Source organism: Hipposideros armiger, unplaced genomic scaffold (assembly GCF_001890085.2).
Source record: "Hipposideros armiger isolate ML-2016 unplaced genomic scaffold, ASM189008v1 scaffold_934, whole genome shotgun sequence".
Classification (NCBI taxonomy): Eukaryota; Metazoa; Chordata; class Mammalia; order Chiroptera; family Hipposideridae; genus Hipposideros; species Hipposideros armiger.
Window position 1 is genome coordinate 49,835 of NW_017732284.1, and position 12,820 is coordinate 62,654.

At 34.5% G+C, this 12,820-nt stretch overlaps 1 protein-coding gene across 1 annotated transcript in view; it reads right to left on the reverse strand.

The window, feature by feature from the left end:
- Positions 1 to 12,820, reverse strand: part of LOC109375345 (receptor-type tyrosine-protein phosphatase kappa-like) — a 347,967-nt gene that overhangs the window by 46,259 nt on the left and 288,888 nt on the right. The window contains exon 6 of the mRNA XM_019630700.1: positions 3,619 to 3,793. Within this exon, the coding sequence (XP_019486245.1) occupies positions 3,619 to 3,793 (175 nt within the window). The remainder of the gene's footprint in view (positions 1 to 3,618; positions 3,794 to 12,820) is intronic.

Genomic DNA, 12,820 nt, shown 5'->3' on the forward strand with positions numbered 1-12,820 from the left:
CTGTGCTTTTGGCCTTAAATAAGTTAAAATGTAATTGGAATTTTACTGATTAAAAATAATAGATATAAAGCATAACTAACAACTGGGAATAAAATTTGTCAGTCGCAGCAATCAAAAAATTTTATAGATGTTCACTGTGGTACAGTTGGCTAGAAATGTAAGTGGGTCTTTGATCCAGACAGGTGGATCAAAAAAGAAGATGGCGAATGAGGTAGAGAATGAAAATCTATAACAAAACTTGGACGACAAACTTAATGTTTATAAGTTTAAAGCTTGTAAAAACCATTTCAACCTGTATTTCACATTTTTACACTTCAATTTTCTGGGAACATTGAGCAAAAACATCTGCGCTTCATCTCATCTCTGCAAAAACGTCTTTGTCAATAAAGATTGGCTTCCACAGGCTGAAGATGTTATCATTACTCAAAATGATCTGGAAGCAATGCTAAAGTCATGACAAAGTAAATTCTATTGCAGTATACTTTATTTTTCTTCCTCTGGCTGTGGGAACACAGATCAATACTCTTCAACATGAGAATTTTGCAGTGAAATTTTCATTTGTAACAAACAGCAGCAAAAAGCCTTAAGCATCCCCTGTCACTTTCAGTTTAGGAGAAAACGCACTAATAAACTCTTACCCTTGGGTCATCTTTGACAACAGGCAATACTATGCCAGCTCTTATTAAAGACTATTCATATCACTGCCCCAAAAATTTCCCTTAAAATTACCATCTTTTGTATCCATGCAACAGGATGTCAGCTTTGAAAGTGCCAATGAGAGACAGGACCTGTCACCATAGTTAATTCTCAGCACTATTTCAACACCAGGACAGTTGACCCGCCCCAAAAGGTATATTTTTTTGGTTGGCAATATTTATTAGGTAGTTATCCAGACAAATCAGAAAAGTTATTGCTCCATATTAGTTTTCAAATAAAAGAGCAAGGAAACTATCATGTGTAAATATTAGATCTATAACAAACTAAAATATGTTGAAAAGAAAAATAAAACTGCCCAAACTATCAAAATATGTTTCTACAATGTTACTGGACTCTGGATATCACATTCAAAGCACTGTCATATTTTAACCTAGCAGTTACAATATAAAATATAAAACAAAATATGTAAAATAAAAGGAGTTTCTTTAAAAATAAAATAAAAATAAAGAAAAAAAAGCCCAAAATTTCTGATATTCAGGATTCTCCCTTTATAAATTTTATTGAACACATTATTTGTTCCACAAGTAACACTCCTAGAATAGCCACAATGTAGTCTCCAGGTGAGGGGAAAGAAAAACAAGCTTTGATAAAATGGTACAATCTACTTGTCAATTCAGATAAAGAAGAGAGAGCTAGCTAGTAATGACAAAATACATCTCTTAAAATGAACAGTATATGAAAGAAAAGAAAGTTAAATCTATAAAAGGAATCCTGGATAAAAACTTCAACTTTGCCTCCTACAAACTTTTGGCTACATCAACAGGGCCATTTCCTCAAAAACCAATCACATGTATATATAAAATGCTATGGTATTCAAAAGCACTCTAGCTGCACTATTAAGAGCCACCATGCCCTCAGTGGCTGCATAATAAATGCACATACAGTGCTGTGAAGAGACCCAAGACGTCTGCAGGCTTTTCAAAGTAGGCTCAGGTGAGCAAGATACTGGATTAGAGCTCATAAAGGTGAGTACACAAGCATGTGTGAAAATAAATGGCCTTTCTATTTGAACCTTGGAGTCAAATATTATCACATTTTCTCATTATTCATTAATCGGGGCTGTGATTGCATGAACTTAAAGCAGGTGATTTGAGCTGCCTCTGGAGGCATGAGAGATACTTCACTGAAAATAGTGTCGTATCAATCTACAAAGATAAATGTTTTGATTGATGAGCTATAGACTCTGCCAAGACACAAACATTACAAGAAGCTAATACTAGCATTATTTAATAAAGTTAATATGAGCTACAGTTGTGGCGGGAAACAGTGGGTTAAATTCTGGCTCAGTCAATTATTAGATCTCTGGCTCTAGGCAGTTAGGAAACAGCATGAATTTCAATTTTTTTTTCCTTCTAAAAGTATTAAAGGTTAAAGTATTAAAATCAAGGAAATCTTAAAATGAAATAGTGCATGTAAAAGACATTTGATGTCAAGCATTATAAAATGAATTAACTAAAATATGAAGGTATCTTATATTCTCCTTCAAGCCTTGGGGCTTTGACCCAGGTTTGCTGTCTCCTAGAAGCTTCTCTTATCCCTGTCCCCCACACCCACACCCCTCATCTGGGCAACCACTTCTCAACTTTCAGATCCTATCTCCAAGAAAACTGACTCACAGAGGCCTTCCCTGATACCTCTTATAAATCTCAGTCCAGTTTAGATGGTTTTTGTTAGGATCTGCCAAACTTCTCCTTGAAGGGACATGACTTATAATTATTTTCATTTGCGTCATTATTGATGGATGCTTGATAGTCTGTTGAACAAAGCTACATTTCCTCTAAAGTTTCACATGACAAACATCTACATTTTAAGGTTTCAGCTCAATCATCACCCCTCTAAGAGGTCTTCCGGATCCCCTTCCTTAAATAAAATATCAATCCCTGTCATCTCATGTGTTTATTTTTCTTCACAACACGACTTCAAATTACATTTTCAGTATCTTTCTATACAGTGTGCCTAACACCTCCCAGTGCTAAGTTCCATATGGGCAGTGACCTTATATTATATTTAAAATTGTATTTCCATCACCTAAAATGGTATATGGAATAAAACAGGAACACAGTCAATTTTGAATGAAGGTGACATACATTTTGTACTTGTACTGATTCTGCAGGATTCACCTCTGACACGTACTGTTATGTCATAATGCCTCAAAATTCCTCTAGTAACCTTAGTATCCAAGAATATTAATGAGGACCTCTTAGCAAGTCTAACTTTCTAAGATTCTATAGGGGGCCAGAGTTAGTGAGCATCCAACACCTGCTTTTGACTCTGGTCAAGTTTACATGTCTACATGGGATAGAAACTTGGACCTGGACCTCTCATTGCCACAATGGACTGAAGAACAAATGTTATATCTGTGGAACTATTTTAAAAAGGAAACACAAATCTAAAATTAAGATGAAAACTAGATGATGGCAATATGGAACAAAGTGTTTTATATGGCTAGCCCTATTAAAGATTTTAAAAGAGATTCCATTTAATGGAAGACGCTTGTTGAAAACTTGTTGGAAATACTGTACAACCACAGTCTTAATTTTACTTTAAAACATTATCAGGGGCCGGCTGAGTGGCTCAGTTGGTTAAGAGCTCGCTCAAGAGTTTGAGCTCTGAGCAACAGCGGTTCGAGTCAGCCCGAGCTGAGCAGCCGTGAGCNGTTTGAGCTCTGAGCAACAGCGGTTCGAGTCAGCCCGAGCTGAGCAGCCGTGAGCTGCCAACAGGTGGCGGGATGGCTCAGCTAAAAAAACAAAAAAAAAAAAAACCAAAAAAAAAACATTATCAGAACTTCTGTAATAATATAATTTTATAGTGACTGCAGATGAAGATAAGTAGGTTTAAAAATCAATCCATATATTTACAAGGTTGCTTTTGTTCTAATAAAGCCATGAAATTTTACTTTACCTCTCACAATAAGTTGAGCAAAATTGGACACACCAGAACCTCGTTCTGACTGGGTTACGCAGCGATACAAATCCTGGTCAGTTTTCGTCACTTCTTGCAATCTAAAGGAAGCAGCAAATCTTCTGTGATTGATGTTTTTAGTCTGGGCTACGGGTATATCTTCTCCATTTCGTCTCTGCAAACAAAAACCAGTGTTTAAAAAACAGGTTCATAATATTTCCATAAATCTAAAGCATCTTAGGAACCAATATCTGCGATAAATTATTCTTGTTGCTAAATTAGCTGGAAAATGTCTATGTAACCCCACAAACTTTTACTATTGCCATTGAATCAGGAAAAGCACGTAGGTAAAAACTGGTATCCTTTAAGTGGTATGGTGCTGACATGATGGCAGTAATCTCAGTTTTCCATAAAATTACTATTAGCTGAGAGCATAGGAGTGAGCAGAAGAGTTAATTGCATCATGGCAAATGATTCACTGCCCCCTTTCTCTCAGAGAATATATATGTATGACTTCTTTTAGCCCTTAGACTAGACACTGTATGCTGTAATAAGTTTATCCCGAACAGGAGATGGAGGCTATGTCTGATGCATTTCAGTATTCTAAATGTGTAGCATGTGACCGACATAGAATGAGAATAAAATACTGATGAATAATTTAGAGTCACCCCAAACTCTGTACTCTTTGCAATCGTCTATCTCTTTGCCATTAATGATAGCCAATCTATACCATTTAAAAAGAAGTAATCAAAAGAACCTACGTGTTAAAAGCATATCTGTCAAGTTTTAAAATGAAATATTAGAAAACATCGTTATGAAATCAGGGTGCCTCACACAAAACCGATAAGCATAAACTATAAAAAAAAATGGTGAAAAAATTCAACTACAATAAAATTTATTTCTTCTGTGTTGAAAGACATCATACAGTGAAAACAGCCACTAACTCTGATATATTTCATGGAAATAACCATCAAAACGTAAACAGCCAGGTTATGTAAAGGTCTACAGCTCAATAAGAAAAAGACAAAGAACTCTATCACAAAATAAGCAGGCTACAAAAAGCAAAACATGTACATATGTAATAACTATGAAAAGAAAAACCTCAACCTAAATTTTAAAATATCCATATATCAAAGATGCACAAAGAACAAAGAAAAGTCACAGGGAGAAATAATTAGTGAAGAGCCTCAACTTCATTTCTTGTTGGTGAAATGCTAAGTATCCCGGGTATCCTTTCATACTCCCTAAAATATGATTTTATGCTACTAGATATGGAAAACAAATCCCCTAAAATTACTGGTGGAAGTGTAAACTGTTAGTAATTTTAGAAAATAATTTCTTACTATCTAGTAAATTTGAAGATGCATTAACCTTAGGACCCAACAATTCCACTTCTATGTTTCTACATTTGAATCACTCTTGCATATGTGATTAATGAGACGTTTACAGGAATGCTTAACTCAGTAGTTTGTAATAGAGAAATATGGGAAAGATCCAGATATTTCTGAGTAAAGGATAAAGAAACTGAAACTTATCCATTTAATAAAATACAAGGTAGTAGTTAAAGTAAATTAAGACTGAGTGTTTTGGTTAAAAATTTTGAACAGCTATTTGAAAATATAAAGTTGTGTTTTCTACCATTTCTCAATTTCTTTGGGGTAAATACTCCTATAATGGCCACTTTCAAATTACCAATGTAATATCATTTGGCTCTTAAAATTCCTGAAAAATTAACATTGGCAGTCATAAGTCGGCTCTAGCATTCCACTGACTTGAAATACATGTATTCATGTTTAAATTAAAAGAAAAAAATCCTTAACAAAAATACAAAACTTGAACTTCTATTAAGTTAGAGTAGTGAGTAAATCAGTGGTCATTTATTGTTTTCTATAATTTTTTTATGTTTTAAATATTTTGCATTTTTCAAATGAGTAAATAATAAAGACCACTTTATTATTTTAATAATAATTTTAAATCCTAAAATCCCCAGTATCTTTTATCACCCTTTTCCATATCTGAAACGATACATACATACATATTATGTAATGTATACATGTATGTGTGTGCAAACACATCCCTATGGAAGAACTCAATGTCCCAATGATGATTTTACAATTTTTAATTCTTTCTGTATTCTGTTAATTACCTTACCCACCCATTCCATAGTTTTGGCATCAAGATCCCTGATCACTCCCCTAGATAATAATGGGGGGAAAAAGCAACTTTTATTCAAAAGCCCTGAAATATCAACCCATAAAATCAAGCCTAAATTATTTTTCCCTACAAGCCACATAAGCAAAAAATAGTTACACAAGCAAATCTCAGGCTGCATATTTTTTCAATTACCATATAATTTGATACAATATTTCTAATTAGAAGGTAAGACCCCTTACACCTATACATACTCTTCCCTCATATTTCTAATTTATCCTGCCAGTTTTCTCTCAAGCTTCTGTCACCTTTCTCCCTGCCATTTCTAGTTCTCAGTTCTTCTGCAAAACTAGCCAATTTCTGCTGCCTGCCCTGCCTCCTAAATTATCTTGTGCATCACACACACTCACATCCTTTACCACCATGCTTTTCCAACACATCTTTTCTTGTGATGAGGTTCTAAGTACTCTTAATGTTTCCCTAACAACAATCGTTGTTCCATCTTTCCATCTTAATAGTCATTCATCTCACAATACCACGTTCCTACAAACTTTTCTCAAAGGAAGACACATTTTCTTTTACAACCTTACCTCCCTTCAAGGGAAGGCCTCATTATTCTGGTTTCTCACTTGCAAACCACTCTTCCACTAACCCACTCAAAACCTCTCAACTTCTGGAATTCCCAGTTTGCCCAAGTACCATTCCCATCACAGTTAGCTGCCAGAACAAATTATCCTCTTCACTGTAGTCCTGTAAATATTCTCAGGGATCCCAATCACGCTGGCCACAGGGCTGTCCAACAGGCTTCTTTATACCTTATGCCTTGTAACATCCGAGTTCCTGTGCTATGATAGTTTCCACTTAAATCACAACTGTTCTTGTGATTCTATCTCCCATTTCTTAAATCCTCTGCATAATCAGTGAGATATCACTTTCTGATCCTTTATTTTATAAGCAGCTATTTCAAAGAGGTTTTCACTAGCCGAAAACACTTCTAGATTCTTTTATCTTTTTATTATTTATGCATTTCCAATATAGGATTTGAATCATTTCCTTGCAGTTATTCCAAGAGTACTATTAACCTTTGCTGGAATCAGTCATTTGCTCTCATGAAAAATGTGTGCTACCCAACAAGAGAAATGAACAGCTCTTAGACATTCCTAATTGGCCCCCACAGTGATTTAAGCTATGGTGACTGACGCCTTCCTCTCTACCTCAACTTCACATTCCATCATCAACTTATACAGACTCTTCATTTTCTAGTCCCACTGACATTGTGCCTCAGAAACTCAAAGATGATCATAAAACTGTAATGACCCGGCTTTTCGATCTTCAGTGTCTTCTATAACATATTCCATACATGTCCTTTTAACTCTGTGTACTAAAGTCAGCCCAAAGGTAGGGTTTCGAGTCTTAAGTAGTATGTATTTATTCTATCACGTGATCATATTATCTTTATGTAGTGGGTGCTTAAGTTCTTTGTTACAATGAATTAAATTCACAGATCGTCTTAAAAACAGGAACCATAACTCCTCCTTAGTCTTTTATAAATCATTGTAACAAAACATGTAATAATCATTAAAATGAATAATGAAGGGAAACTTTAAATATAGAACTTGAAAGACATCTAGATATCATTTATGCCACGCTATTTCTGAACTATACCACAACTCATAGGCATTGAGGGGCCTGCTGAAGGTGATCCCTTCAGGAGATCACGAGGCTGATTGCATTATGTTTATATTTGTGTGTATTAATATACTAACATAATTACAACACATATATGCTTTTATAGGATATATATTATTTACATAATTAATGAGTAAATAGACAGGTTCTATTTATCTCTTGAAATACAATAAATATTATTTCGGAGTCATAATATACAGATTTATCTTCAATAATCATTTAATAAGCACCTCTATGTACCTGATGTTATGTTAGCTATTACTTTGGTTCGCTCATTGCTCTCTCATACAAACCTACTGTGGCAGTCATTTCCATTTAAAGATGATAAAAATCAAGATTCAGAAAGATTAGAAATTTGATACATAGTCAATTAGCAGTACCATTAAAACTCAACGAGGTTTGATGACACAAAATCTAGCAGTATTTCTTCTAAACTGAACCAAATCTTCTGTTTTTCATTTATTTCATAGGTCCTGTTCAAGAAATTGATTATAACTTTTTGGGCCCTGATCAATTCATTGGACCAATGAGAAAATATAATCTAATATACCAGAAATTGCTTTATTTACTCAGTTTCCAGTAATGCATTACAGACAATTGATGACATGTACATTTCAGAAGTCAAAAATAATAACTTTTTCTTTCATTGTCCAAAATAATAGGTACTTGCCTTACTACAAGTGACCATTTTAGTAGAGTGGTCAGAGCTATGAAGAAGGAAATAAGGGGCAATAGTAAATTTCTCTTATGCAGCAATGTGTGCATATAGTTTTCTGCCTTTATTTATTATTTAGTTTCATGCTCTTTATCCTGCTTTGAGATTTTTACATGATTTTTCCATTACTGATATTCCAGCCTCTGAGAAGTGAATCACAAAATTATATGATCCAAGGATTATAACCTAGCATTTTGTTTTTGTCTTTTTCTTCCCCCCTCCACAGATTCTTGTTGGGCTTTCTTACTTATTTTGTCTCCAGTATAGTTTGCTGAGACTTGTCACTTACCAAATAACCCAAATCATTGGAATCCCTGAGTATTATCACTCCTCTGTTAAAGTAAACTTCAACATACAGAATGCATGCAGTGTTTATTGGACAAGTTTAATTCCTGGCATACAGTAGTATAGCGGTAATATTGGTTAATCTCCGACATCTATAATAACAAGGTTATTAACCAAATCCCTTGCTATTCAAAGTGTTGTATACAGACCAGTAGCATCAAGTTCACCTGTCAGGTTATTACAAATGCAAAGTCTAGAGATCACTCTAGACCAACTAAATCAAACTCTGCATTTTAACAAGAGTCCCAGGTTATGCATCAAGATACTATAGTTTGAGACACACTGATAGAAAACAATGATGGAGGTTCTACTCCAATTAACAGTGATGGATCTAAAAATGGGGTATTACCCTGATTCTGGCCAATGGGATATGACACAGATAGGCAAAACATTTCCAGAAAAGTTTTCTCACTTCTAGAGAAGACACAATGGGTGCCCCCCTCCTTTTGTTTTCTCAATGTCATGTCTAAAATGCTGAGGATGGTACATCAAGGAGAAAGAGGGAATCAGGTTCTTGATTGAGTATTGAAAATGGGGTCAGCAATTTCTAGAGCCCCCTTTTTTCTAGACTTCCTGTTAAGTGATATAACACATTTAGTTTTCTATTATTTTCAGCTCGAAATCCTAAAAGTTAATATGGTTCAGTTAAAATATGGTACATTTTGTTTCAGCTTTTCTTTTCAAAGCTTGAAGAATGAAATTAATCCAATTTAATTTTAAATTAAATAATGTGGCACTTAGAACATTTGCAGAGATGAGATTACTTCACTCTATTGACTTGAAGAAAAAATTAAATTACACTTATTGTTTTATTTATTTTTTCACCGCTTTTCCTGGGCACATAATGATATACAACACCTTCATTCTCTTAAAATTGGAGAGACTATTTTCCTGTGTTTGGTATTTAGGTTCCTATTTAATAGCATTAAGAGGACAGCATATGATTTGTCAGTACTTGCCCTTTTTTCTAAAACTAATCCCAAAGTAAATTTGCACACTATAATTAACTGAGGTTGAAGTGAATCATACAGCACAGTCAAATTAATCCCAAGAACATGAGAGTTCCTTACCAGGGCTTGTCTTCCATATGAATTTTTTTTTCTTTGTCATAGGGATGACACAGCAATCATCATCATCATAGAACAATTAAATTGAAGCATTTTAGAAATGTAAAAAAGTATCATGACAATCTTAAAGGTTTAGAAATTCAGAAATTTCTAAAATTAGAAACATTGTTATTTTGAGAAAAGCTTGTATTATATATGTACTAGAAAATATATTTATTTCAACAGATTAAGCACTTAATAAATAAGATAATAGTATTATAGGAAAAATTGAACTAAGCTGATAACATTAACTTTACCAAAGTTTATACTACTTGGCAATGAAAACAAGGTGAATGATAATTAACTGGCACAGAAAAAGAGACAGGTAGCAAATATTATAACTGTTCTATAAAACAAGATAAAAATTGCAAATTACTAGAATCAGGTTCATAAGTGTAACAAACAATAAAATCAGCTATTAACTAAGGAGTTTTAGCCTAGGTATCGTTGCAGCACTGAGAAAAGGTGAGCGTTAGAAGGAGCTGCACAGGAGAGCATGACTACTTAGGCTGAATGAACTATGCCCAATTGGGATGATACCTAGGACCTAGCCCTGAAACGACCATTTATTAGATGCACAATTTCTCATTACAGTGTACCCTTTTATCAATGTTGACTATCTTGCAAGACCACCGATGGATGCCTGAAAACACAGATAGTACCGAATCCAAATATACTATGTTTTTTTCCTATACATACATACATATGATAAAGTTTAATTTATAAATTTGGTATAGTAAGAGCTGAACAACAATAACTAATAATAAAACAGACAATTAAAACAATATTCTGTAATAAAAATTATGTGAATATGAGCTCTCTCACTCAAGTTAATTTTAATATTTTTCAGTCTAAGACTATTCCTGAATCTGTGTAGCCACCCCTTACTTGCAGTAAAAGGCCTGCTGTCACTCGTGAATTTCAGGGGGTCCTTTGCTGAAATATTCATGTAAGATCAATGCTTTCTCGCACAATGTGTTGCCATCAGTCGGAACACATTTTCTGTTCATGTCTTTCCCCCACAAATGTAACGCCTTTCCATCTTGACTAAGCACTTGTCATGCACTTTGTCCATAACTTTTGCAGTTTGAGATAGGACAGCAAAACTAGCACAAATTTCCTTTTACTTCACAATTTCAAGGATAGAAGGTTCATTCTTAGCATGCATCATAGCAACCTCAGCATACAATTTCTTTTTCTTTCCTTTTTAGTTGCAAACCTTGCACCTTTACACTTGGAAGAGCCTTAAGTTTTCTCTTTGGCGTATCCAAATTTCTAACATCACTACACTTGAACTTTGGGCCATTATTAAGGAAAATAAGGGTTACTTGAACACAAGTACTGTGGTACCATGACAGTCAGTCTGACAACCCAGAAAGCTACTAAGTGACTAAGGGTGGGCAGCACAGAGCGTGGATACACTGGACAGAGGGATAATGCCTGTGCTGGGCAGGATGATGCAGGCTGGCACAAGATTTCACTCCTCTACTCAGAATGGCGTGCAATTTAAAACTTATGAATTGTTTATTTCTAGAGTTCTCCATTTAATATTTTTCAACCTCAGGTGATTGCAAGTAACTAAAACCACAGAAATCAAAACTGTAGATAAGGGAAGACTACTGTACTTCTCAATCCTCTACCTTTCCATCTAAGAATGGGGGTATCTGTGTGTGCCTGCCTACTCAAAAGAGGTATTGACAGTATTAGGTGAGGTATTTGTACAAAAATTCTAACCGCAAATCCTGATAGCAGTATTATAAATAAAATAATCAAAACAATATCTAAGCAAATAATACACATGATAATGGTGATTTTCTTATGTGTGAACTTGGCTACACCACAGTCCCGTTATTCAAACACTAACCTAAATGTCCCTGTGAAGGCATTTTGTAGATGGCATTAATGTCCATAACCAATTGACATTAAGTAAAGGTGGTTATCCTTAAAGGGGATTAGATCATTTGGGTGGACTTGATTCTATCAGTTGAAATGGCTTAAGAGCAGAGTTGAGGCTTCCCTGAAGTAGAAGACCTTTAACCTGAGAACAGCAACTTCAATTTGCACAACTCTAGCTTGCCCGTCCCACGGGCTTGCCTTACAGACTCAGACTTGCCTACCCAGCACCAAAATCACATAAACTAATCCCTTGCAAAAATTTTTCTGGAAATATATGTACTGGGTTCTGCTTTTCACGATTGACAGAGATCATTTTTTTACCAGAATTGGTTCTGGAGGAAGGGATTTTTAAGGAAGAGTTTTGTGATTTGGTTTGGCACTCGGTTTTCTAGAATTGGTTCTCTAATCTGATCAGATTTAAGGGATATTAACTCTTTGCCAGTGGTAAAGAAGACATGGTAGCATGACAGTAATAGAGATATGCAAACTATCACAAATAGAAACTCCTAATCAAATATGTATAGAATGTAAAGTTCTAAATGTCCATACATTTGCTACCTTAGAACATTTTAGACAAACTAAGAAATATAATGGAATTGGCTTGCTGCTTCAAACTGCACTGGAGAAAGTGGGGAATGAAAAGCACGGAAGTACAACTATAAAACTATACAATTCATAGTAAGAGAGAAGTGAGTAGATCAAGGAAACCAATGCAATTAAACCACTACATCTGCAGGATACTGGTAAGTTGGTAGCAGTGAGCATAGTCTTCACTCTTTCTGAATATGCCTCATAAAAAACAGTCAGAGTAACAAGAGAAAGAGGAGGGAGGTCTAGACAAAATGGAGGTGAGAACACAGTCAAGAAATCCCAGAAAGCAAGTGGCCATGTTTTTAAGCATAACTCAAAGCAACAGCATAGGAATTCTGTGAAATAAGGAAAGTTTTCCTGAACCCAATCTTATTTTAAAATTTCAAGAAAACTTATTTAACATAAAAATGAACAACATAAAAGCATCAAGGTCTAATCTAATACAAAGTTATTACAAGTTTAAAAGAGAATAAGGAGAAGAGTATGATCCTTAGAACCAAGGAAAGTAAGTCAGAAAAATATGTCCACTAAATAGATCAAAACTGCAACCTAATGTTTCAAGATAAGCTAAAATGTATTAATAAATTAATTTATGAAATAACAATATAAATTTGAATTAATAAAACTCAGAAATGAGGTGACAGAATTCAGAAAAAAATCAGAAAAGTAAAAATTCAATTTTAGAAAGTATGATTAAGTAGCATATATA